The sequence below is a fragment of the Phocoena phocoena genome, chromosome 7 (genome assembly GCF_963924675.1).
Source record: "Phocoena phocoena chromosome 7, mPhoPho1.1, whole genome shotgun sequence".
In the NCBI taxonomy this organism is placed as follows: Eukaryota; Metazoa; Chordata; class Mammalia; order Artiodactyla; family Phocoenidae; genus Phocoena; species Phocoena phocoena.
The window spans coordinates 55713268-55737719 of NC_089225.1; the positions used below are offsets into that span (position 1 = coordinate 55713268).

At 41.5% G+C, this 24452-nt stretch overlaps 1 protein-coding gene across 1 annotated transcript in view; it reads left to right on the top strand.

Annotated features, from left to right (window-relative positions):
- Window positions 1-24452, top strand: part of MAP3K20 (mitogen-activated protein kinase kinase kinase 20) — a 158929-nt gene extending 134477 nt beyond the window's left edge. The window contains exons 17-20 of the mRNA XM_065880322.1: window positions 10648-10764; window positions 13112-13186; window positions 15707-15857; window positions 23557-24452. Coding sequence (XP_065736394.1) covers window positions 10648-10764; window positions 13112-13186; window positions 15707-15857; window positions 23557-24257 — 1044 coding nt within the window. The 3' untranslated portion in view covers window positions 24258-24452. The remainder of the gene's footprint in view (window positions 1-10647; window positions 10765-13111; window positions 13187-15706; window positions 15858-23556) is intronic.

Genomic DNA, 24452 nt, shown 5'->3' on the forward strand with positions numbered 1-24452 from the left:
GTGGCTCACGGGCTTAGTTGCTCTGCGGCATGTGGGATCTTCCCAGACCAGGGCTCGAATCCGTGCCCCCTGCATTGGCAGGCAGACTCCCAACCACTGCGCCACCAGGGAAGCCCCTGCTTTGCCTTACTTTGATATGTCTTGCGTTTATGACAAATTCAGTGTAGGGAAGTTTATTTCCCATGACCAACTATTTTTGGGGGGAAGGATACATGTACACACACGTGTGTTTGTGTGCCTCAGTATGTAAGCTTGCAGTGGTAGGGTTCTGTAAGAAATACAAATTTTAATTGACAGCAAAGGAGCAAATGCAGTTTGGAATTTGACTACATGACTTGCTGCTGATTTTCAATTCGCGTTGGCCATGGGCTTCGTCAAACAGGTCAGGCAGCCTCCTATAGAACTAAAACAAAACTGGGAGAGGCGTCCAGTACATCCTTGCTGATGGGTTGATAGTCATGTGTAGAAATGGCCTGCCAGAAAATGTCTAATAACTGGAGAAACAGCCCTGACTTGTAGTGTTTGCAGCTTTCCATGTCGTCAATACTCCTACCGTGGCCAATTTCAAATTGCCAATGTGACATCACTGAACTTGAAGTTGGGAAGAGATGAAAGCAATCAGCTCATGAGGGCTGTCTCCAGCACAGATTGGATCACTCTTAGTCTTCTTAATCAAGATTATGAATTCCTTTCAAAATCATGAGTAGCAAGGAAGTATACCTGATGAAACATAGGTTTAAATAAATTGCAAACACGTTATTGCTGGTTTCCAGCTATATTAAAATGTTTAGTTAGCTCAGAGAGTGTTCCAGGCTCCCAATGAACCCATTGTTGGCTTAGATCCCCTTGGGTGTCTATTGGCTCATACAGCTACACTGACCACAGTGTATGAATCACAAGTTAGGATTTGAGTTTGTAGGAAGTAAGAATATAATTATACAAACAGGGAAACAGAACTTAAATTTGCCTTTTAAAACGGTTGTAACAGCCATCACTGGCAACTTTATGATGACAGGCGCAGTTGTTGATAATAAAAGAGATCTTTGCTTTCAGAAGCAGGTTTTGAAAAGTCTCTGGGAATCACTGTAAGTTCTGCAGAGAGAAGGCCTTGATAACTCACAGTGACTTGTGTATTCTGAACCAAAAATTAGACCTTGGAAATAATCAACTGTAAACGAACAGATTATTTGGAATGAAATTAAAAGCACTATGTTAGGGCTTCCCTGGTGGCGCAGTGGTTGAGAGTCCGCCTGCCGATGCAGGGGACGCGGGTTCATGCCCCGGTCCGGGAAGATCCCACATGTCGCGGAGCGGCTGGGCTCGTGAGCCATGGCCGCTGAGCCTGCGCGTCTGGAGCCTGTGCTCCGCAACGGGAGAGGCTACAACAGTGAGAGGCCCACGTACCGAAAAAAAAAAAAAAAAAAAAAAGCACTATGTTGGGAAAGCAAAGATGTGTGACAACCACATCAACATTAGGATTTGGATTCAGAATAAACAATGCCTGCTAAATAGGACAGTTTAGGGTTTTTTTCCCAAAAACTCTATTTCTAAAAAAAAGAAACAAAAATTGTATTTCTTAGAGTCATTTCTGGAGACATGGGAGGTAGGAGGAGAATCTAATAGGTAGAAGAGCTGTTTTTGTATTTTGAAGGTCCTGGGTGAAAGTTTACTTGCAGCCCATTTCCCGGTATTAAAAACATTTAAGCAGTAATTAGGTAAGCGAGACCACTTTCTATATTGGTTAAGAAACCCAGTCTGAGATAGAATAGATTCTTATTTATTCAAAAATCAAGAGGAAGACCTACTATTCTTTTTCTCCAAGATGAATACCTTGTACCTCCCAATTTCAAATACAGTTTAAGAATGAAGAAAGAAAGAAGCCCTTTCCAAACATGTCAACTAACATCTGAACAATGTTTCAGGTAGTCAAGTGTGTGATGCATCGTATGAAAGTGTATCTCACTTGATTCGTTTCACTTTATTTTAACATCATCCCTAAAGTCCTTTTTTCAAGCATAACTCAAATAACAACTCCCCAGAAGGCAACAGAACAACCTTATCTCCACTGGTGTCTGGTTGGCACCAGTCTGCCCTGACCTTAGACACAAGCCATTGTTAAGGGTATAACGCATTTACATATTTTGCAATAAAACATGAGTTATTTGCATTACTGTGTCAAGTTTTATTTGATTCTTTCACCTAAAAATGACTCATTTTCCTTTCTTGTATTTTAAAAACCAACTACTCTAGGCTTGTTTGAGAATAATCAGAAATTGCCCATTTAGCTAGAAGTCATTTTCTTTTCAAAAGGAAAATGTTATTTAATCTTTCAGCTGTTCATTGTGCCATCATAAATACTTTCTTTTCAGCACAGTTGTGGGGACTGAAATGAGCCCACTAATTGCCTCCCATTTCGACTGACATGTGGTGGTTTAGTGGAAAGAGAACACAGCAGGGAGAAGGAAATAGGAGGCTGAGAAAATGAGAGCTAATTATTTTCACTGCCTCATGTCAGGCTCTGTGTCAGCCTTGTTTTTACAAACTGGAAGGTTTAGCACTAAATAAAACAAACTGGCGTCATGTTTTTATATACTGGCAGTGTCATGGAAGCAGCTGCACATCTCAAAGACAATATAATGCCTGCGTTCACATGGACACCATCTGACAGACACTGTGAGCCACGGCTAATGAGGACATCACAGTGGTGCCAAGTGAAAGGTGCTGAATTATGTATGATTCTTCATCAGTACAGCAATAGTCCTGTACATCATTATGAGACATTGTTTTGCTGGAGAGATTAAAACATTCTTAGTTCCAGACCCTGCAACCTATATGCGCTGAAAGAGGTTATTAATGGAATTTTTAGGGAGAGTTTCTTGTGGATTTCTTTTGGGTTGAAAAACAAATCTCGTGGGACAAAGCCGTGATGGGTCACGACACTGTATAGATAAAGAAGAGAAACAAATTAACCATACTTGCATTATCTTCCTTTTAAAGGCAGCATAATAAAATAGAGTGTACCAGGGTTATACATAATGATAAATAACCCAGGTGCTATCTCGGGATGTTCCACTCTCCTGCCTTTAAAACAGCAGGTTTCAGCAGCTGAGCAAGATAATAGCAACGCGTGTAAAGGAGCCTTCGGAGGCCTAAATCATCAACATCTTACTACTTTTAATACCAGCATGACCAACATTTCTATCGTATTTTTATTTCATCTTGTATGACTTCTTACATTTCAAAATAGTCAGTCGCCTGCTATGAGACTGTTTCCCTTTTTCCCCCCCCTCTTGAATCTTAAAAAGTTTATTCTGACCTCTGTATTTTAGATTTTAAAATGTTTCCCCAGCACAGGCCATTTTTTTTTTTAAGGTGGAAGGGCCTCTTTGCTAGAATCCTGGGCATTCTCTGGTGATTTTACTTTTTCTCTGGTCATGGGGAACGGGTAGGGTGGTGATGGGGATTTTAAAAACCAGTGTCCCCTCCATTAGACTGGGCATGCCCAGTGTAGCTAAGTTAGCTTGCTGCAAATCTCTACACTTTCTGAGCCTCAGTCTGCTCATCTGTAACGTGGGGGCAGTGCTATCTATAACAGGGTAAGCCTGTGGGGATTAAGTAAGAATCTCTAAAAACTTATGCCTAGTGAAAAGAGCCAGACATGTACACATGCATACTACAAAATCCCAATTTTATGAAGTTCTAGAGCAGGCAAAATTAATCTAGGGTGGTAGAAATTGGACCAGTGGATGCCCCTGGTTGTGGAGGAGTTATCAACTGGGAAAGGGCATGAGGGAATTTTCTAGGCTAGTGGAATATCTTACCTGTTTGGGTAATTACATTGGTGTACACATTTGTTAAAATTAATTGAGCTGTACACTTAAAAATCTGTACACTGGACTTCCCTGGTGGTGCAGTGGTTAAGACTCCGCGCTTCCACTGCTGGGGGCGTGGGTTTGATCCCTGGTTGGGGAAGTTCCGCATGCCTGAGTGGTGTGGCCACAAAAATAAAAAAACTGTACATTTTATTGTGTGCAAATTATACCTCAATAAAAAATACATTTAAAAAATGTTAATGTCTGTAACCTTCAGGTAATGGTCATCTATAGGAGCCTGAAAGCCGAATGTGGAGGTCTGTTTCCTTCTCAAATGTCCTAAATAATCTTGGCCCTAGATTTTTAAAGGTTTATCTATAATGTTCATGTTTGCAATAAAATCTTGGTAGGAAAAAATAAATAGAAAGAGAGGTTGTTGTTTCTGAATTGCCCAGAACTTAAAATAATATTTAAGTATAATTTTTATGCTAACTTCAATCACTTTTTCTATTTAGAAATTTTACCACCATCTTGATTAGTTCTTTTTTTATTTCTTTTCTTCCTTCCTCCTTTTTTTCTTCTTTTTTTTTTTCTTTTTATGGAAGGGAGAAGGGATGTGTATGTTTGGCATCCCATGTATTAGCCTGGAACTCCAAAGAATTTTAACAGCTTGCAGAGAATGTAATAATGATTTCTCACAAAGAGATATTTAACTTAGCATTAACTGAGTGTTGTTTAGGATGTTAACTTCACAGTGTAAGAGTTTCTGTTTTACTTGGCCAGTAATCTTAATTCAGAAAATTTTTTCACGTAATTGGCAATGCTGAAGCAGTTCAAACGGAATGCTTTCTCATCCTCCATTAACCACACACTTGCTCCTAAAATTATCCAGGTATTTCAGCGGCTGAAATGGTACATATCCTGGGCACTCAACAGAATTGTCATTTTTTTCATCAGTTTCCAATGCAAAAATTCCCCTCTCCCCAACAGAATCCCATCTGTTTCTTATAGATTTGCACGGCGGGGCAGATTATCTAGCTAGTAGAAAGGTTTGGATAGCTGTTTTTTGCTATTCAGCCTCAGTGAAGAACTTCCCCAAAGGCTGCTGTGTCACTGCCTTTTCCCTATAGATTAGTAACTAGCACTCCCTAGAGATGTGCAAGGTACAAATTTGAAAAGTGGGAATGTCCTCTTGGGTGGGAATCTAGTTATGAAATAAAAAATCCACGGTAGTCAGGACCTGCCCCATGATTTTGCTTGTGCAAACAGATGGGAGAAGGTTGTTTCTGCTTTGGAGAGTGGCCGTCCTGCCTAGCCGCAAAGTCTAAGCCAGGACTGGAGGGAAGTGTTTGTGATTCCAGATCCTGGCCCAATCAGTCAAGAAAAGGAGCTTACAAACAGTGGAATGGCACCATATACACTTTTAACAATGATCTTTTTCAATAAAGGAGGGGGAAATGGACTATGGTGGACTTAGTGGAGAGACTCAGTATTTCAGTCTCTGCCGTGGAGTCCTATAAAGGAACTCACCGAGATAATTTGGACTACTCGTTGACTTTGGAAGGCGGAAAGTACTATAATTCTTACTCTTGTTAACCCGTAAGAGGGCAAGTTCAGGATTCAGAAAAGACAGAGGGGAAACCTGCTCTTCATAGCGCAGTGGGCCCCCTTGGTTTAGTTCGGAACCCCACCACCTGCTCTCTGTGTGATCTTGGTCAAATTACGTCATCCCTCTGTGCTTTAGCGTCCTCATCCAAGATGAGGCTCTCCGGCTGTCAGTCACATTTCACAGCCATTGTCCCTCCGGACATCTGCTGGTTTCTGTTGGTAGGGCTGCATCAGGATCTGTTGAAACAGGAAGGGGCAGTATTGGTGTTATCTAATCCATGTATGTAAGAGGATATGTTTCTCCGTTCTGCGTATTCCATAAAGGCAGTCTTTGCTGTGTCGCCACCTGGCTGCACCTTCTTTTTTCCAACACTGATCAGTCCCCGGCACCAGTGTCAGTGCCCTCTGGATGCCCAAACTCCTGCCCAAGGAAGATGCTTTGATCCAGCCTGTCCACTCTGGCCAGGTCCCTATTCTAGACACTCTTTGAACCTTCCTGCCTCACTTAACCTTCTCGCCCATTCTCTTAGATGGCTGCTAGATGACGGGCTGGCTGATGTCATAACAGATTGGAGCTCTGTTGGGGACCTGTATTGGTAACAACAGTAATCACTTCTTTGGGGGCTCCAAATCTGGCTCCGGCACAGTGCTGGGTCCTTTATTCACATTATCTCATTGAGTCTAAATACAACCGCCCACTCGTCATTAAAGAACACTAAGATTCAGACAGGTTATAGAACTTGCCTGAGGTTGTGGGGAAAGTGGCAAGACTGGGATTCCAGCTCAGGTGGTTGCCCTTTAAACTTGTGATCTTTCGCCTCCTCCCTGTCTTGCTCCCCCAGTAATGGCTCAGTGATGATCCTTTCCTATATTGTTTCCATTTGAATAGGAATTCTCAGCACCTTAAACCAAATGAGTGAATAACAGAACCACTGCAGACTGCCAGGGGTGAAATCGTTTTGGAAAAGGAGTCCTTCAGGGCTCTCTCAGAATACAGAGCTGTCTGCTTTTGATTTCTGCCTGTCAAGATCAAGAGTTGTTCGCAGACGTTCAAAGTAACTCTTGAATGTTTCCCATTCAGAAATCAATACCCACATTTCTGTCATTCACATCAAGCCAAAATCAATAGGTCACCCTGGTAAAAGTGAATGGTTTTGAAATCAGAGTCTATTCCCGCTATCTGGTCCGTATCACTACCAAGAAACTGAAAAGCTAGCAATTGTGCTTGTAAAATTCTATATTAGGCTCATAAGTATGCACAGTTGTTATTTTCAGTGATATTATTGATGAGTTAATTCATCTTATTCATATGAAAACCTTTCCAATGATCCGTTGGTTAAGAGCTCCGTACACTGCGGCATCCCGTCTGCAGTGGGGTCCTGTGGAATTCAATAAGTTGTTTAAGTCCTGGGAGTTGTGGAGAATGCTTTCGGACACCTTTGGCTCACCGAGTAACAGAAATGCCAGGAATACCTTAGGGTAATTTAAAATTGAGCAGAATTTAAAGAATTCCATTACTTTATTTGTAGATTACTTTTCTTAACTAGACAACAATAGAATCATACATACCCTGAAAATACCCAGGAGTTACATCAGGGCCTTGACATATTAAATTAATAATTTGGGTGAACACTGCATATTTCCTTTCTTTCTCTCCCATCTGTGTAACAATCAATGCCTACTTTTTAATGAATGAATAATGCCCCTCTTATCACTTCTCTGATTATAGCTTTATGGCTTCTGTAGAAGATAGCTTCTTTTATGGTTCAGGTAAAAGGCTTTCTTTCAGCTAAGAGGAAAAGAATTAAAAAAATAAAAGGACTGTAACCCTATATCTAGATCCTGTTTCTCCACATTGGATTTTGAGGAAACAAAGAAGTTGGGGCTTAGGGGAGGACCTGTGACCGCTTGCTTTTTTGGTTGTATCAGCGAAGTCTTCTCTGCTCCTGCTCCTTTAATAGCTGGTCCCATTCTGGAGCTCTGTCAACCATCCAATGAGTCTGTCCTGCCACCCTCCCAGTTGCCCTTCCCTATTAGTATCTCCTCCAACTTTGGAGCCAAGCAGCCTTGTACCTTTTTTTTTTTAATTTTATTTTTGGCTGTGTTGGGTCTTCTCTCTAATTGTGGTACGCGGGCTTAGTTGCCCATGGCATGTGGGATCTTAGTTCCCCAACCAGGGATCGAACCCGTGTCCGCTGCATTGGAAGGCGGATTCTTAACCACTGGACCCACCAGGGAAGTCCCCAGCCTTGTGCTTTTCTAATCCCACCTCTACCACTTCTTGGCTAGGAAAACCTAGAAAAATTCCTTAATCTGTCTAAGCCTCATTTTTCTCACTTGCCTGGTGGGAAAATAAAGCTAACTTGCAGGGTCATTATGGATATCAAATAAAAGAGCACAGTGTAAGTACCCAGCAAGATGCCGAAAGCGTAGTAAGCACTCCACAGCCTGGGTTCCCTCCAGTCAGACCCTTCTCCACGCAGAGCTCCCCTGAGCCTGTCCTCGGCAGGGTCTGATTGGGGCCTGAGGTCACGGAGGTGAAGCAGAGGGGATTGGGCATTCGCACCACAATTCAAGGTCTTTTAACTGTGCTTTTGACTAACTTCATTCCAAAACTTGCCAGGCACAAGGAACAGAACTAAGTAAACTTGTCTTTTCTAAGGCTTTTTATTCCAGCTACCGCCTTGAGGAGGCTCTTGCTGTTTCAGAGAAGAGCAGTCATGACTCCAAAGAGTGATTATCCTGCCCAGTTATCTCAGGGCTCACGTTGCCAGGGTAGCAGTGGCTCCAAAACAAAGAAATAGAGAGATTTGTCAATTCTGAGCGACTAATTTGACTTGTGTTAGCCAAGAGCTAGTTTTTCACGTTATTGAATAGACCTTTTCCTTCACTAATTGGCTGTCCATCTTGTGAACGTGGCTGGGCAAAGAGGGGCCCTCCCTTCAGGCCTGGGCCCTTCTTGGTTCTGCAATTCGTCCAGAAGCTTTCCTAAAACATGGGGCGCCCCCAGCTTCCTATTGAAGCCAACAGGTTTTCAGCAGCCCCTTTGTTAGCGTTTTTCCATAATAATTGTGTCCGAGCTTGCTCAGGGAACATTCCAGGTCTGCTTGTGTGAGAGCCTGTTCTGGTTTCAGCATGGAAGGTGGTCAGTGCTTTATCCTTAATCTCTCAGAATCCTTCATTCTTCAAATAATATAAGAAAGAAGATGAATTTATGGTCCAGGGGTCAAATTTGGTGCACAGACATGGGTCTCTTTTTCCTTTTAATTACATACACAGTGTTTATACCCCAACATTTTTATTATTAAATTTTTCATATAAATTTTTCAGCAAAGTTGAAAAAATTTTATAGGAATTCTTGTATACGCAACTCCTAGATTCAAGCATCAGGATCTACTTACTTTATTACAGATCTGTCCCTCCCTCTATCTTCTTAACCATCTATCAATCTTTATTTTTGGATGCATTTCAAAGTAATTTGCAGATACGAGTACACTTCCTCCTAAATACTTCAATATACTAGAGTTCAGTAAGAAATGCACATATCTGAAGTATACATTTGCTGTGTTTTAACAAATGCATATACCTGTATAACCCAAACCACTATCTATAGAGCATTAGCATTTCCAGAAAGTCCCCTCATGCCCCTTCCCAGTCAGTCCCCATCTGCAGAAGCAACCACTTTTCTGAATATTTTCCACTGTAGATTGGTTTTGTCTGTTCTAGAAATTCATGTAAACGGAAGCCTTAGTTTGTTCTTTTTATACAAAATTTCACTTGCTATAATGCTTTTGCGATTTATCCATGTTGTTGCATGCATCAATAATTAGTTCCTTTGTATTGCTGAGTATATTCCATTCTATGAAAGTGTTGGTCAACACTTGGCCTGTTTCCAGTTTTTTGGCTATTATGACAAAGCTGCTCAGAGAATACTGTACAAGTCTGTTTTCATTTTACTTGGGTAAATACTTAGGAGTAGAATTTCTGTGTCATAGAGTACATATATGTTTAGTTTTATAATAAATTGCCAAAACTTTTCCCAAAGTGATTTTACCGTTTACACTCCAACCAACAACCCAGTAGCTCCAAATCACAGCCAACATTCGATGTTATCAGTCTTAGCCAGCTGGTATGTATATAGTGGTATCTCATTGTGGTTCTCATTTACATTTCCCTGGTGACTAATGGTGTAGAGCACTCTTTCATTACATCGTGGTTTTACTGAAAATTTAATTAACATACCATCATTTAAAAAATCAAGAGGCTTCATACAAGAATCCAACTTTTCATAAATCATTAAAGGACCTAGCAAGGCTAGACTCATATTCCCACATGGGAGCAATCAACAGAAGCTGAGCGGTGGCTGTCCCTTTAGGGCAGTTGCCCTTTAGATCCCAAGAGTCCCTTAACCCTTCCCCTGACCCCCCACCCCCACCCCAACGCTTGGGCCAGTTATGCATTGCCGTGTACATCCTCACATTTCCTGTTAAGAAGAAAGGGGGGAAAAAAAAAAAAAAAAAAAAAGAAGAAAGGGGGGGCTTCCCTGGTGGCGCAGTGGTTGAGAGTCCGCCTGCCGATGCAGGGGACACGGGTTCATGCCCCGGTCTGGGAGGATCCCACATGCCGTGGAGCGGCTGGGCCCGTGAGCCATGGCTGCTGAGCATGCGCGTCCGGAGCCTGTGCTCCGCAGCGGGAGAGGCCACGGCAGTGAGAGGCCCGCGTACCGCAAAAAAAAAAAAAAAAAGAAGAAAGGGAGCTATTTCTTGAACCCATGTCATTACCAACACTGGAAAAGTGAAAGGTAGATCCAGAGGGACTTATATTTCAAAAAAAGTGGGAAGACCACATTTCTTTGGGTCAATGGAAAAATATCCCTACAATGTTTAATATGTAAATTAAGTGGGTCCATTTTGAAATATTACAGTTTAAGGCTCTGTAATGAAACTGCCTGGCTTTATTCATTTTTATCTACCTTGCTCATTTAGGATGTGGAGTTTGCAACTCCTATAATAGAACATTTAGATTGATAAATGGTGTCTCAAGACTGCCCCACCTGGGGGTTATTTAGATATAGAAAGAGATCTAATTTCATGTCCTTTTATTGATAAAGAAAAAAAAAACACTCCAGTAATACTTCATTTAGAATACGTCATGTGTTATAAAACATTGAGACAAAAAAAAAATGGTTTTACTTTCTCAAATTCTATAATTTTTCTTTTAATTCCAGGATTGTAAGTGGAAAATGTATATGGAAATGGATGGGGATGAAATTGCAATAACCTACATCAAAGATGTGACATTCAACACTAACCTACCTGATGCAGAGATTTTAAAGATGACAAAGGTAGAGTTCTATTTACGGCTTAAAAGCTTTTTTGAATTCACAGATATCAAACAAAGACACTAAAATACCGCAGCAGCGTGCTTTTGTGCCTGTGATGCTCATACCAGCTCAGCCTCAAGCTGGCTGTTGAAAGGTACATTGTATTTAGCAGATTGAGATCATAATAGTTTTTTGTTAAAATTCCACTTACGCCGTGGGAACTAAAAAGTACTACAAAAAAGTGTTGTTTAATTTTTTTTAACTTTCTTCTACATTTCTTTATGTGTATTCCATCATTTATTAAAGGAAATAAAATGCTAATGATGTAAGTGTTTACCTCGAATTTGGGGTCATTTTCAACTTTTAAAAACTTGTCAGGAGAAAGGCTTTCTTGGTGGTGGTGAATTTCTTGAAGAACTGAGATGAGATTATTCATGAGGCACATGTTGAAGTCTTCGTGGCTTCCTTGGGTTCACACCTGTGAATTCCCGGAGTGGCCAGAGAGCATCTTACTACTACTTTGGGGTCAATGGTACAAGCACGCCCATTAAAACACTGAAGACAGTCTTAGAGAAATGCTTAGCTTCTCTTCAACATGGAAAAATTCAAATCTGTCAATAATACTGAAAAAATACATATAAGACTTCAATTGTAGAAGTTCAGCAACTCAGGTGAATAACCATGATGTCAATAGGACAGTCACCCTAAACGTCACATAGCCATTAACTCTAGTACACTCTTGACTGTGTATTTGGTTTCAGTGAGGAAAATGGGGCTGGCAGCAAAGAGCCATGGTACAAACACAAGTGGGGAAGTGCAAAGAGTCTTCAAAGCCACAGCATTAGACTTGCGAATGTGTTTGCTTCCCAGACATGAGGCTGCTAACCACCCAAGTCCTTTTAATTTAGAAACATACGCATATTCCTTGTTGGATTGCCCTGAGTAACTGGAAGTTATGTTATTTATCACAAAGGTTGTGATCTGCTTTCACCTTTCCCTTATTCTGTTGGGACAGACTGTGTTTTGGTATCTTGGAGACTGGACACACACTTTCTCTTTCCTCCCCACCTGTGCCATCTGTGGTTGCCGCCAGTTGTTAGTGGCTTCAGCGTCACTGAGAAGCAAGTCATTGCCTGATAACGGAAGGAAGTCACTCAGAACAAAAAGAACGGGGTGGAGTTATAAAACAATACAGGTGCTTCTGCTCTAAGGCCATATAGACATTCTAGAGGAACCGTATCTTCTGCAAAATCATGCAGCAACGTTAACGGGGCTTATGGGAAAAACAGGATTGGGGCGGGCCGTTCAAAATCTGTCGAACTTTTTAACATCAACAGAAATAATAAAAATCCTCATTAAGGAAGAAAAAAAAAAAACCAGAGGAGATTGATTCTTGTCACAGGAGAGACTAGAAGTTGACTCCATACCCAGACAAACTTTGTCACAAACCTTCCGTCTGTCCCTCTGAGGGCCCATTCATCTTTCCTAAAAATCATTTACTCTCCTCCGAGAGGCCTACATCCCCCTCTTCCCCTTTCTCTATAAAGATGGCATTTAATCCTGAATTCTTTGAGTTACTCATTTTTCCCTGGGTATCTCCTGTGTATACATGAGGTATACATGTTAATAAAAATCTCTTTGTTTTTCTCTTGATAAAAAAAAAAAGCCCAGTTAAATCTCTACCACATTTGCTTTGTGCCTATCTCATGGCCAGTCATTTGCAGCCTTAAACCTGGAATGATGGGTTGGGGGGGTGGGAAGAGAGTGGAGATTCACTTCTAATAAAGACCATTTTCATCAAACTTAAAATAGGATCCAAGGCATAGGCTTCTTTATTACTCATTTATTTTAATATAGTGGAGAAATGTCTTCCCAGTTTCATTTGTACCTGTAGCATTGCCGGGTAGCCTGATAGCAGGGTGGTTATGAAGCCGCTAAACCAGCCACTGCTTGCACCCAAAAAAGTCACTTTAGGGTCTGCTAAGGTTGTTAAGGCTTTCTCTTAATGGTGAGGAAACTTTCCGCTGAGGCTTCCAGACATTAGCTTGAGTTAATGACCTAATGATTGGATTGAGTGATGTATCGGAAAAGAGAAGATTGTGGGAGACAAGATTAGCTGTTCACAAACATAGGAAAGGATATGTTATGAAACCAAACCCCCAAACATTAGACATTAGCACGTTGTAAGTAATCACATGTGAACCAACATGAGTTTCCTAATAATCTGACATCATGGCTTTCATGATAACCTGAATCACGCCCTGTTTGCCAGCTGTGTACGGCACAGCTGGCCTCCAAGAAACCTGCGCCTGTGGCAGGGCAGGCTGTACGATGGCACTACACCCATCCTAACTTTTGTTTTTTTCAGCCCCCGTTTGTAATGGAGAAGTGGATTATAGGAATAATGGAAAATCAGACTGTAGAATGCACAGTCACATATGAGGTAAGCTTGGCAGGGGGTGGGCACCTGTTGGCTTCACCATCAGTTTCTCCGTAGGGATTTATTTGCTCCCTCAGAGTTCTTAAAACTTATTGGAAGAGAAACTACTTAACCAACACGAGTATGGGAAGATCAATACAATTATTCTAACGAAGTGTTGGGAAGGATTGAGAATGGGATACACTTGCCTAGAGATTGAGGTAGTCATTCATTCATTCATCAGTTAATGATTGAGCACCTTCCGCATACCACGTATGCATGTGTGAGGTACTGGGGATACGGAACAGTGACCAAAACAGAGCTCTGCCTTCTTGGTGCTTAGAGTCTAGGGGTGAAGGTAGATCAGCAATTCTTCACAGAGTGCAACTTCTACTACCATAAGGGGGGTCTACTATCAAAACCAGACTCCACATATTTTATATATGGAAAAATAGAAAAACGTATACTTTAGAAAAATGTGCTATTAAAATTAAACTTCATATATTGAGCAAATACCTACCAACGAGTAACGTTCCGTGATTAGGATAGACTAAATCTCTACTCTCTCGAGGCTTATATGTACTCCAGTGGGGGGAGATAGATGATAAATAAGTAATCTCAGAGTGATAAGTGAGAACCAGAAAATAGTGAGACACGGGGCGTTAGATTGGATGGTGAGGGAAGGCTCCTTCTCCGAGGGGGAGGCAACAAGGAACAGCAGAGGAAGGGCAAGTGCAAGTTCCTGAAGCACAGAGGGCGTGACAAGGCTAGAGAGGTGGGCGGGGCCGAGCCTAGAGCCTCCAGAGCCGCAGTGAAGAGCTTGGATTTACTGTAAGCACCGTGGGAAGCCAGTGGGTGTTTTAAGTAGTCTGCTGCTTTAAATGATCTAATTATGTTTTAAAAATCAGCAAGGTCTTCATGGTGGTGGGAAAATCTGCTTCACGAGGTAGAGAAACCCTGGGGGAACGGGGTGGAGGGAAACAGTTACAGCAGAGTCTTGGCAGCCATGGAGATATTAGTATGCAGCTACCCTTAATAGGACATGCCCTCATTCATTCACTCATTTATTCACCCAAGAAACATTTAATAAGTATTTGCCATGACCTAGGCACTGTAAGAGGAGTTTACACCTGTGTTATCTCATTAACCATGTGCAAATAGTCAAAAATAGGGAGCATTGTCTTCACCTGGCAGCTAGGGAAAACGGGCTCAGAGAGATGAAAGGCGGTCTCGAGGTTTGGGGTAGTCAGTGAGAGTCGGTGGAGTCACACCCAGGTCCTCTGACTGTGAATACAGTTTCCACTCTTCCTGTTCTATCTGTTCCCTTCCTAGCAGTGAGGTGAGGGAAGTCAGCCTGGAGTGGGACTTTGTGCACTGCTGCATTGGGATGGTCTTCTGAGATGCCAGGGTGTGGCTTTTTAACGTGAGAAATCCAAACCCTGGACAGTCCGCTTATCCAGGGTGACCCGATGCTGGAAGCTAATCAGGACAACGGCAATGATTTATCCTCATCAGCCAGGGTACACTGCCTGTCAGGGATGAGGCACCTGAGAAAGAGCATTAATTGTCAAAGCGTTGCCTGCAGGGCACAGAACCTAAATAAAAGAAGTTGACTGGTCTTGAGGAACTTGGAATCTGGATTATTCTAGAGCCTGTTGACCAGCCGCCGCCCCCCCCCCCCCCCCACTACTAAGGAAAAGCCCTCTTTGAATAACTGGACAGTCGTAACAGCCAAGTTTCATCTCTACCTGCCTTAGTTCTGGAGATACACCTCACCAAGTTTTTCCTTCTCTTTCTCTCTCTCCTGCCTCTTCCTCCTCTCCTTCTTCCTCCTTCTCAGGCTCCATGATGATGTGCTACTTGTGTCTGTAACAGTCACTTCAGGATTTTTTAAAAAATGTATTTTCATAACTGTATCAAATCCTGAGGCTCTTCAATCTAGTCTGATTTGTGACACCTGGTGATGAAGGGGAGCACAGGACAAAGAAAATGGTGTGTCTTCATCCGGCGTCCTCTCCTTTTTCTAATCCTTATTCTTAATTCTCTATCCTGCCTCACTTTTGCATTTGTTACCCTGTACCCTCCCATGGGGGTAATTAGTCCCACTGACCTACCCACACTCACCCAGTTACCCAGGATGATCACAGGCAGTCCTGGGCAAAATAGTGGTCAGATTTTTATTTATTCAACAAAATATCTGAGTTCAACTACTATAAACAAAAGACATTGTTATGTTTATCATTACTTATTAAACGAAGAGGTAAGTCGAGACTTGCCAACTAACAAATTCTTAGAGAAGACAACCACCTTTTTAACTACTACAGTCCACTAAGGATTAAAGTAGTTAAAATCTTTCTTTTAATCAGATTACCATATTCAGGCAAACCGTGCAAATATATTACCTAATGCATTATGATAGTGTTCTAAGGAGTTACACTGAAGGGATATGATAACCTGGTTTTCCTTTCTTCCTATTTTATAAACGTGAGTATATTTGGTTGTGGGTTTCTCTCCCTTTTTTTTTTTTTTTTTTTTTTTGTACAGAGCGATGTTAGAGCTCCAAAAAGCACTAAGCACATCCATTCAATTCAGTGGAGTAGAACGAAACCTCAGGATGAAGTGAAAGCTGTCCAGCTTGCCATCCAGACGTTATTCCCCAACTCAGAGGGCAACCCTGGAAGCAGGTCTGACTCAAGTAAGTCAGCTGTGCACTAGACATGTTCCAAAGCGGAAATGTCAAATCCTCAGACCAGGGATAAGCGTCAGTCTGTGAATTGACATAGATTTCTAATATAATACTTCCTTCTTCTTTTTTAGAATATTGGGTTTTATACACAAATTATACGGAAAGTAGTATTTATGGGCTTGGAAATAGGGACATATTATAATAAAGTATAATATTTGGATAACTACCATAAAAGATGAAAATTAGTGATTATTTTATATTGGTAAATAAAAATATGTATGTATATTTATACACATATATATTTAGTTTCCAAAATTGTAGATAAAGATAAGAATCATCTTCCATGTCCAACAAACCTTCCTGTAGAATCACTGCTATCACTGGGGCGACCTCTTGAGTCCGGAGCACCATGGATCCATCAAAGCATAAGAATGATAGGGGTGGGACTTTCCTGGCGGTCCAATGGTTAAGGCTTTGAGCTTCCACTACAGGGGATGTAGGTTTGATCCCTGGTCAGGGAATTAAGATCCCACGTGCTGTGCAGTGCGGCCAAAAAATGAGAAAAAAAAAAAGAATGATAGGGGAAGGGAGTGAGGGGGAAAATAAACGGAAGGAAGGAAGGAAAGAAGGGAGGATAGAGAAAGAGAAAACATGAAATACATATGCTGGGTAGTGGTGACAGTAATTACAGACACTATAAAGAAACCATTTAGAAATAACAGAGGAAGGCAGGCTGACTTGCTGTTGAACTGGTCATTATTTGCTAGCTTCAGGGAAGAAGTTCTGACCTTCACCTTTGCAGGTCCAGAAACTCTAATACAACCCAGAGTCAGACTAACAAACATGCAGGAGATGGATGCATAAAACCCCATGCAAATCACTTTTCACCGTGAGAAACATACCTCCCCAACGAACCAGAAACACATGTTTTCTTATCAGTGCCTCTTCTTCCCAATAAGAAAATATACCTGAGAAGCCATAACAGAAGGTTCTTTGGTGGCATGGAAACAAAGTACCCTGATGGCTAGTGTCCCTGAGTTATGAGAGCCTAGCTTCTGTGTCCTCTACTATAAGGACTCCTTGCCAAGGAGACCAGGTGTGTCTTTTGTTGTTGTTTTTAAATTAATTTATTTTATTTATTTTTGGCTACATTGGGTCTTCGTTGCTACGCTCCGGCTTTCTCTAGTTGCAGTGAGCGGGGGCTACTCTTCATTTTGGTGTGCGGGTTTCTCATTGCGGTGGCTTCTTTTGTTGCGGAGCACAGGCTCTAGGCATGTGGGCTCAGTAGTTGTGGCTCATGGGCTCTAGAGCGCAGGCTCAGTAGTTGTGGTGCACGGCCTTAGTTGCTCCGCAGCATGTGGGATCTTCCTGGACTAGGGCTCGAACCCGTGTCCCCTGCACTGGCAGGCGGATTCTTAACCACTGCACCACCAGGGAAGTCCCAGACTAGGTGTTTTTAAATGCCCACTAGCCACGGGGCCCAGGATCCTGGGCAGTACTCTAAACCCAACAACACAGGTTTTAACTATAATAAAATTTATTGTCTTCCATAACAAGAAGTCCAGAGGTAGGCCGGGCTCCAGGTGCAGTAAGATAAGCTGCTCAACCATGTTAAGGATGAGAAATGAACCTTTCCTTCATTCCACTCTGCCATCCTCAGTATGTTGCCTTGCCCTCAGCCTAGCTCCTCTCGTGTTCACAGTCATCACATAAAGATATGATAAGGCTGAATGCATACAAATACAAGACCCATATATATGCTGTCTAAAAGAAACCCACTTCAGACCTAGAGACACATACAGACTGAAAGTGAGAAGATGGAAAAAGATATTCCATGCAAATGGAAACCAAAAGAAAGCTGGAGTAGCAATTCTCGTAACAGACAAAATAGACTTTAAAATAAAGACTACTAGAAGAGACAAAGAAGGCCACTACATAATGATCAAGGGATCGATCCAAGGAGAAGATATAACAATTGTAAATATTTATGCACCCAACATAGGAGCACCTCAATACATAAGACAAATACTAACAGCCATAAAAGGGGAAATCGACAGTAACACATTCATAGTAGGGGACTTTAACACCCCACTTTCACCAATGGACAGATCATCCAAAATGAAAATAAATAAGGAAACACAACCTTTAAATGATACATTAAACAAGATGGACTTTTAATTGATATTTATAGGCCATTCCATCCAAAAACAACAGAATACACATTTTTCTCAAGTGCTCATGGAACATTCTCCAGGATAGATCATATATTGGGTCACAAATCAAGCCTTGGTAAATTTAAGAAAATTGAAATTGTATCATGTATCTTTTCTAACCACAATGCTATGAGACTAGATATCAATTACAGGAAAAGATCTGTAAAAAATACAAACACATGGAGGCTAAACAATACACTACTTAATAACGAAGTGATCACTGAAGAAATCAAAGGGGAAATAAAAATGTACCTAGAAACAAATGACAATGGAAACAGGACGACCCAAAACCTATGGGATGCAGCAAAAGCAGTTCTAAAAGGGCAGTTTATAGCAATACAATCTTACCTTAAGAAACAGTAAACATCTTGAATAAACACCTTAACCTTGCACCTAAAGCACTTAGAGAAAGAAGAACGAAAAAACTCCAAAGTTAGCAGAAGGAAAGAAATCATAAAGATCAGATCAGAAATAAATGAAAAAGAAATGAAGAAAACGATAGCAAAGATCAATAAAACTAAAAGCTGGTTCTTTGAGAAGATAAACAAAATTGATAAACCATTAGCCAGAATCATCAAGAAAAAAAGGGAGAAGACTCAACTCAATAGAATTAGAAATGAAAAAGAAGAAGTAACAACTGACACTGCAGAAATACAAAAGATCATGAGAGATTACTACAAGCAACTCTATGCCAATAAAATGGACAACAGGAAGAAATGGACAAATTCTTAGAAAAGCACAACGTGGAAGACTGAATCAGGAAGAAATAGAAAATATGAACAGAACAATCAGAAGCACTGAAATTGAAACTGTGATTAAAATTCTTCCAACAGGGCTTCTCTGGTGGCGCAGTGGTTGAGAGTCCGCCTGCCGATGCAGGGGACGCGGGTTCGCACCCTGGTCCAGGAAGATGCCACAGAGTGGCTGGGCCCGTGAGTCATGGCCGCTGAGCCTGCGTGTCCGGAGCCTGTGCTCCACAACAGGAGAGGCCACAACAGTGAGAGGCCCGCGTACCGCAAAAAAAAAAAAAAAAAAAATCTTCCAACAAACAAAAGCCCAGGACCAGATGGTTTCACAGGCGAATTCTATCAAACATTTAGAGAAGAGCTAACACCTATCCTTCTCAAACTCTTCCAAAATATAGCAGAGGGAGGAACACTCCCAAACTCATTCTACGAGGCCACCATCACCCTGATACCAAAACCAGACAAAGATGTCACAAGGAAAGAAAACTACAGGCCAATGTCACTGATGAACAAAGATGCAAAAATCCTCAACAAAATACTAGCAAACAGAATCCAACAGCACATTGAAAGGATCATACAGGGACTTCTCTGGTGGCGCAGTGGTTAAGAATCCACCCGCCAATGCAGGGGACACGGGTTCGAGCGCTGGTCTGGGAAGATCCCACATGCTGCAGAGCAGCTAAGCCCATGCGTCACAACTACTGAGCCTGTGTGCTGCAACTACTGAAACCCACGTGCCTAGAGCCCATGCTCTGCAACAAGAGAAGCCACTGCAATGAGAAGCCTGCACACCGCAATGAAGAGTAGCCCCCACTCGTCACAACTAGAGAAAGCCCCCGCACAGCAACAAAGACCCAACAGATCCAAAAGTAAATAAATAAAAAAAAAAAAAAAAAAAAAGGATCATACACCATGATCAAGTGGGGTTTATTCCAGGAATGCAACGATTCTTCAATATACGCAAATCAATCAACGTGATACACCATATTAACAAATTGAAGGAGAAAAACCATATGATCATCTCAATAGATGCAGAGAAAGGACAAAATTCAACACCCATTTCTGATAAAAACCCTGCAGAAAGTAGGCATAGAGGGAACTTTCCTCAACATAAGAAAGGCCATATATGACAAACCCACAGCCAACGTCGTCCTCAATGGTGAAAAACTGAAAGCATTTCCACTAAGATCAGGAACAAGACAAGGTTGCCCACTCTCACCACTCTTATTCAACATAGTTTTGGAAGTTTTAGCCACAGCAATCAGAGAAGAAAAGGAAATAAAAGGAAGCCAAATCGGAAAAGAAGAAGTAAAGCTGTCACTGTTTGCAGATGACATGATACTATACATAGAGAATCCTAAAGATGCTACCAGAAAACTACTAGAGCTAATCAATGAATTTGGTAAAGTAGCAGGATACAAAATTAATGCACAGAAATCTCTGGCATTCCTATACACTAATGGTGAAAAATCTGAAAGTGAAATCAAGAAAACAATCCCATTTACCATTGCAACAAAAAGAATGAAATATCTAGGAATAAACCTACCTAAGGAGGCAAAAGACCTGTATGCAGAAAATTATAAGACACTGATGAAAGAAATTAAAGATGATACAAATAGATGGAGAGATATACCATGTTCTTGGATTGGAAGAATCAACATTGTGAAAATGACTCTACTACCCAAAGCAATCTACAGATTCAATGCAATCCCTATCAAACTACCACTGGCATTTTCCACAGAACTAGAACAAAAAAATTTCACAATTTGTATGCAAACACAAAAGACCCCTAATAGCCAAAGCAATCTTGAGAACGAAAAACGGAGCTGGAGGAATCAGGCTCCCTGACTTCAGACTATACTACAAAGCTACAGTAATCAAGACAGTAATCAAGACAGTATGGTACTGGCACAAAAACAGAAAGATAGATCAATGCAACAGGATAGAAAGCCCAGAGATAAAACCATGCACATATGGTCACCTTATCTTTGATAAAGGAGGCAGGAATGTACAGTGGAGAAAGGACAGCCTCTTCAGTAAGTGGTGCTGGGAAAACTTGACAGGTACATGTAAAAGTATGAGATTAGATCACTCCCTAAGACCATACACAAAAATAAGCTCAAAATGGATTAAAGACCTAAATGTAAGGCCAGAAACTATCAAACTCTTAGAGGAAAACATAGGCAGAACACTCTATGACATAAATCACAGCAAGATCCTTTTTGACCCACCTCTTAGAGAAACGGAAATAAAAACAAAAATAAACAAATGGGACCTAATGAAACTTCAAAGCTTTTGCACAGCAAAGGAAACCATAAACAAGACCAAAAGACAACCCTCAGAATGGGAGAAAATATTTGCCAATGAAGCAACTGACAAAGGATTAATCTCCGAAATTTACAAGCAGCGCATGCAGCTCAATAACAGAAAAACAAACAACCCAACCAAAAATGGGCAGAAGACCTAAATAGACAGTTCTCCAAAGAAGATATACAGACTGCCAACAAACACATGAAAGAATGCTCAACATCATTAATCATTAGAGAAATGCAAATCAAAACTACAATGAGACATCATCTCACACCAGTCAGAATGGCCATCATCAAAAAATCTAGAAACAATAAATGCTGGAGAGGGTGTGGAGAAAAGGGAACCCCCTTGCACTGCTGGTGGGAATGTGAATTGGTACAGCCACTATGGAGAACAGTATGGAGGTTCCTTAAAAAACTACAAATAGAACTACCATATGGCCCAGCAATCCCACTACTGGGCATATACCCTGAGAAAACCATAATTCAAAAAGAGTCATGTACCACAATGTTCATTGCAGCTCTATTTACAATAGCCAGGACATGAAAGCAACCTAAGTGTCCATAAACAGATGAATGGATAAAGAAGATGTGCCACATATATACAATGGAATATTATTCAGCCATAAAAAGAAATGAAATTGAGTTATTTGTAGTGAGGTGGATGGACCTAGAGTCTTTCATACAGAGTGAAGTAAGTCAGAAAGAGAAAAAAAATACTGTGTGCTAACACATATATATGGAATCTAAAAAAAAACAAAAGTCATGAAGAACCTAGGGGCTAGATGGGAATAAAGACACAGACCTACTAGAGAATGGACTTGAGGACATGGGGAGGGGGAAGGGTAAGCTGGGACAAAGTGAGAGAGAGGCATGGACATATATACACTACCAAACGTAAAATAGATAGCTAGTGGGAAGCAGCCACATAGCACAGGGAGATCAGCTCGGTGCTTTGTGACCAGCTAGAGGGGTGGGATAGGGAGGGTGGGAGGGAGGGAGACGCAAGAGGGAAGAGATATATGTGTATATGTATAACTGATTCACTTTGTTATAAAGCAGAAACTAGCACACCATTGTAAAGCAATTATACTCCAATAAAAATGTAAAAAAAAAAATATATGATAAGGCCCACAGGAAATGAGAGGTCAATCCCTTCCCTGTTCTCATGTTTTGGAGTAAGAAAGACTTGCTTAGAAACCCCCTGCAGACTACCTTTCAGGTTGCTATGGCCAGAGCTGAGCACCTTGTGCATTCCCGACCATGGCATCGCTATGTCTGGCTTGGACTAATCAAAGTCTGCCTTAGAGCCAGATGTGGTCAGCTTCCCCCATGCACATGGCTCCATGGAGGGGGCTGGACACTGAACAAAATCAGGGCTTTGTTGGAAGCTAGGATTTCAGAGAAGTCCAAATGAAGGGAAGAAGGCGTGTGGTGGTTGAATGAAGCCTGTGAGGAGTGTCTGAACACAGGAGGTCGCCTGTATCTGGATGCGTCCCTCACCTGAGAGGCGTGAGTCACCTGTGCAGAGCAGTGAGGGAGGCTGCTTGCTGGCAGAGGGAGGTGAGCATGCTCTGTTCCTCTCCAGAAGCTCCATCGGCACAAGCACGGCCAGAGTAGCTCAGTGAGGACACCAGGGAACTCACGAATGAGGGCAACTCAGGCCCTTGGGAAGACAGAGATCTTAAGTGTGAGGAAGTTGCTCATTCACTGAAATATAGCTTACTAAATGGCTCTTGTTAATTAACCATTTTCTTTTACCATAACTTCTTCCTGTTTGCCATGAAGCTTCATTTTTCATGCAGAAAACATTTCTTATCCCTGAACCTCAGGAATCTCTCCTCTGGAGATATGAACAGTCTTTCTCCTAAACAATGTTTAGCTGTTTCAACTATTAGAACCCAATTTATTTTATCTGCATTTAGGGTTCTTGAGGATTTAAAAGTGCTGGTTGGCAAAAAGCCTTTTGTTTACTAAACATACCTCTGCCATCCAAAGACACTGAAACAGCAATTTCTAGAAATGACAACATGGCTAAGTGGGAACAAGATGGGATTTAGATGCAGAAGGACCTGAGATTATTAACTGAGTGACCGTGGGTCCAGTGACTTCACCTCTCAAGCTTTGGTCTCCTCAATTCTAGAATGATATTATTAGTATTGACCTGAGAAGATTTTTGAAGGGTTAAATGAGATACTATACAAAAAGCCTTTGGAACAGTGCCAAGCATGTAGCATAAATTCAGTAAGTATAAATGTCCTTATTTTTTTTAAGTATTTATAATAATAAAGGAAATGTCCTTATAACTAGCCTAGAATGTCTATGAACGGTAAAACTTTGAGCTTCCCAAATAGGCTTGAAGTATCCTGAGACAGCCTTGTGAATTAGGCATGCAGATTTACTGTAGCTTCAAGGATGTTCATTTCCATTTCTTCCACAGGTGCTGATTGCCAGTGGCTGGATACTCTGAGGATGCGGCAGATTGCATCCAACACCTCCTTACAGCGCTCCCAGAGCAACCGCATCCTGGGATCACAATTCTTCCCCTATCTCAATGACCAGGACTCCTATGCGGCTGCTGTGAGACGGACCCAGGTGCCCATTAAGTACCAACAGATAACACCTATAAACCAGTCCAGAAGCTCCTCTCCTACTCAGTATGGACTGACCAAAGACTTCTTTTCTCTGCATCTCAACTCCAGGGATAGTGACTTTTCCAGTCTTAATACTGACAGCTCTTTAGAGAGGGGTCGATACTCAGATAGAAGCAGGAACAAATACAATCATGCTAGCCTATCGCTCAATTCTTCTCTCAGAGGAAGATTCAGTGGAAAAAGTCAGCATTCTACTCCTTCAAGAGAAAGATACTCTGGCAAATTCTGCAGGGTTTCTCAGTCAGCACTCAATACTCATCAGTCACCTGACTTTAAGAGAAGCCCAAATGCCTCCCATCAACCCAGGACCATCCCAGGGATGCCTTTGCGCACAGACACCGACTCACGAGCCAATGAAGACGAAAGCAAAGTCAGCGAAGGGGGATGGACAAGGGTGGAATACCGGAGAAAACCCCACAGGCCCTCTCCTGCCAAGACCAACAGAGAAAGACCCAGAGGAAACTTCCATGGAAGGAGAAACTTTTGATGAATTGAACTGGTTGAGCTTTTCCTAGCACGTTTTTTTTTAATGTAATGGATTTTGCTAATGTGCTGCCTTCCAAAAGAATTAACAAAAAGACAACCTTTCCATTTTTTGGATTTGGGAAATACCTTCTAAGTGAGACTATAGCCAAAACAGGGCCAGATTATGGGTGTTGGTTGTCCAGTGTAAGTAACTAGA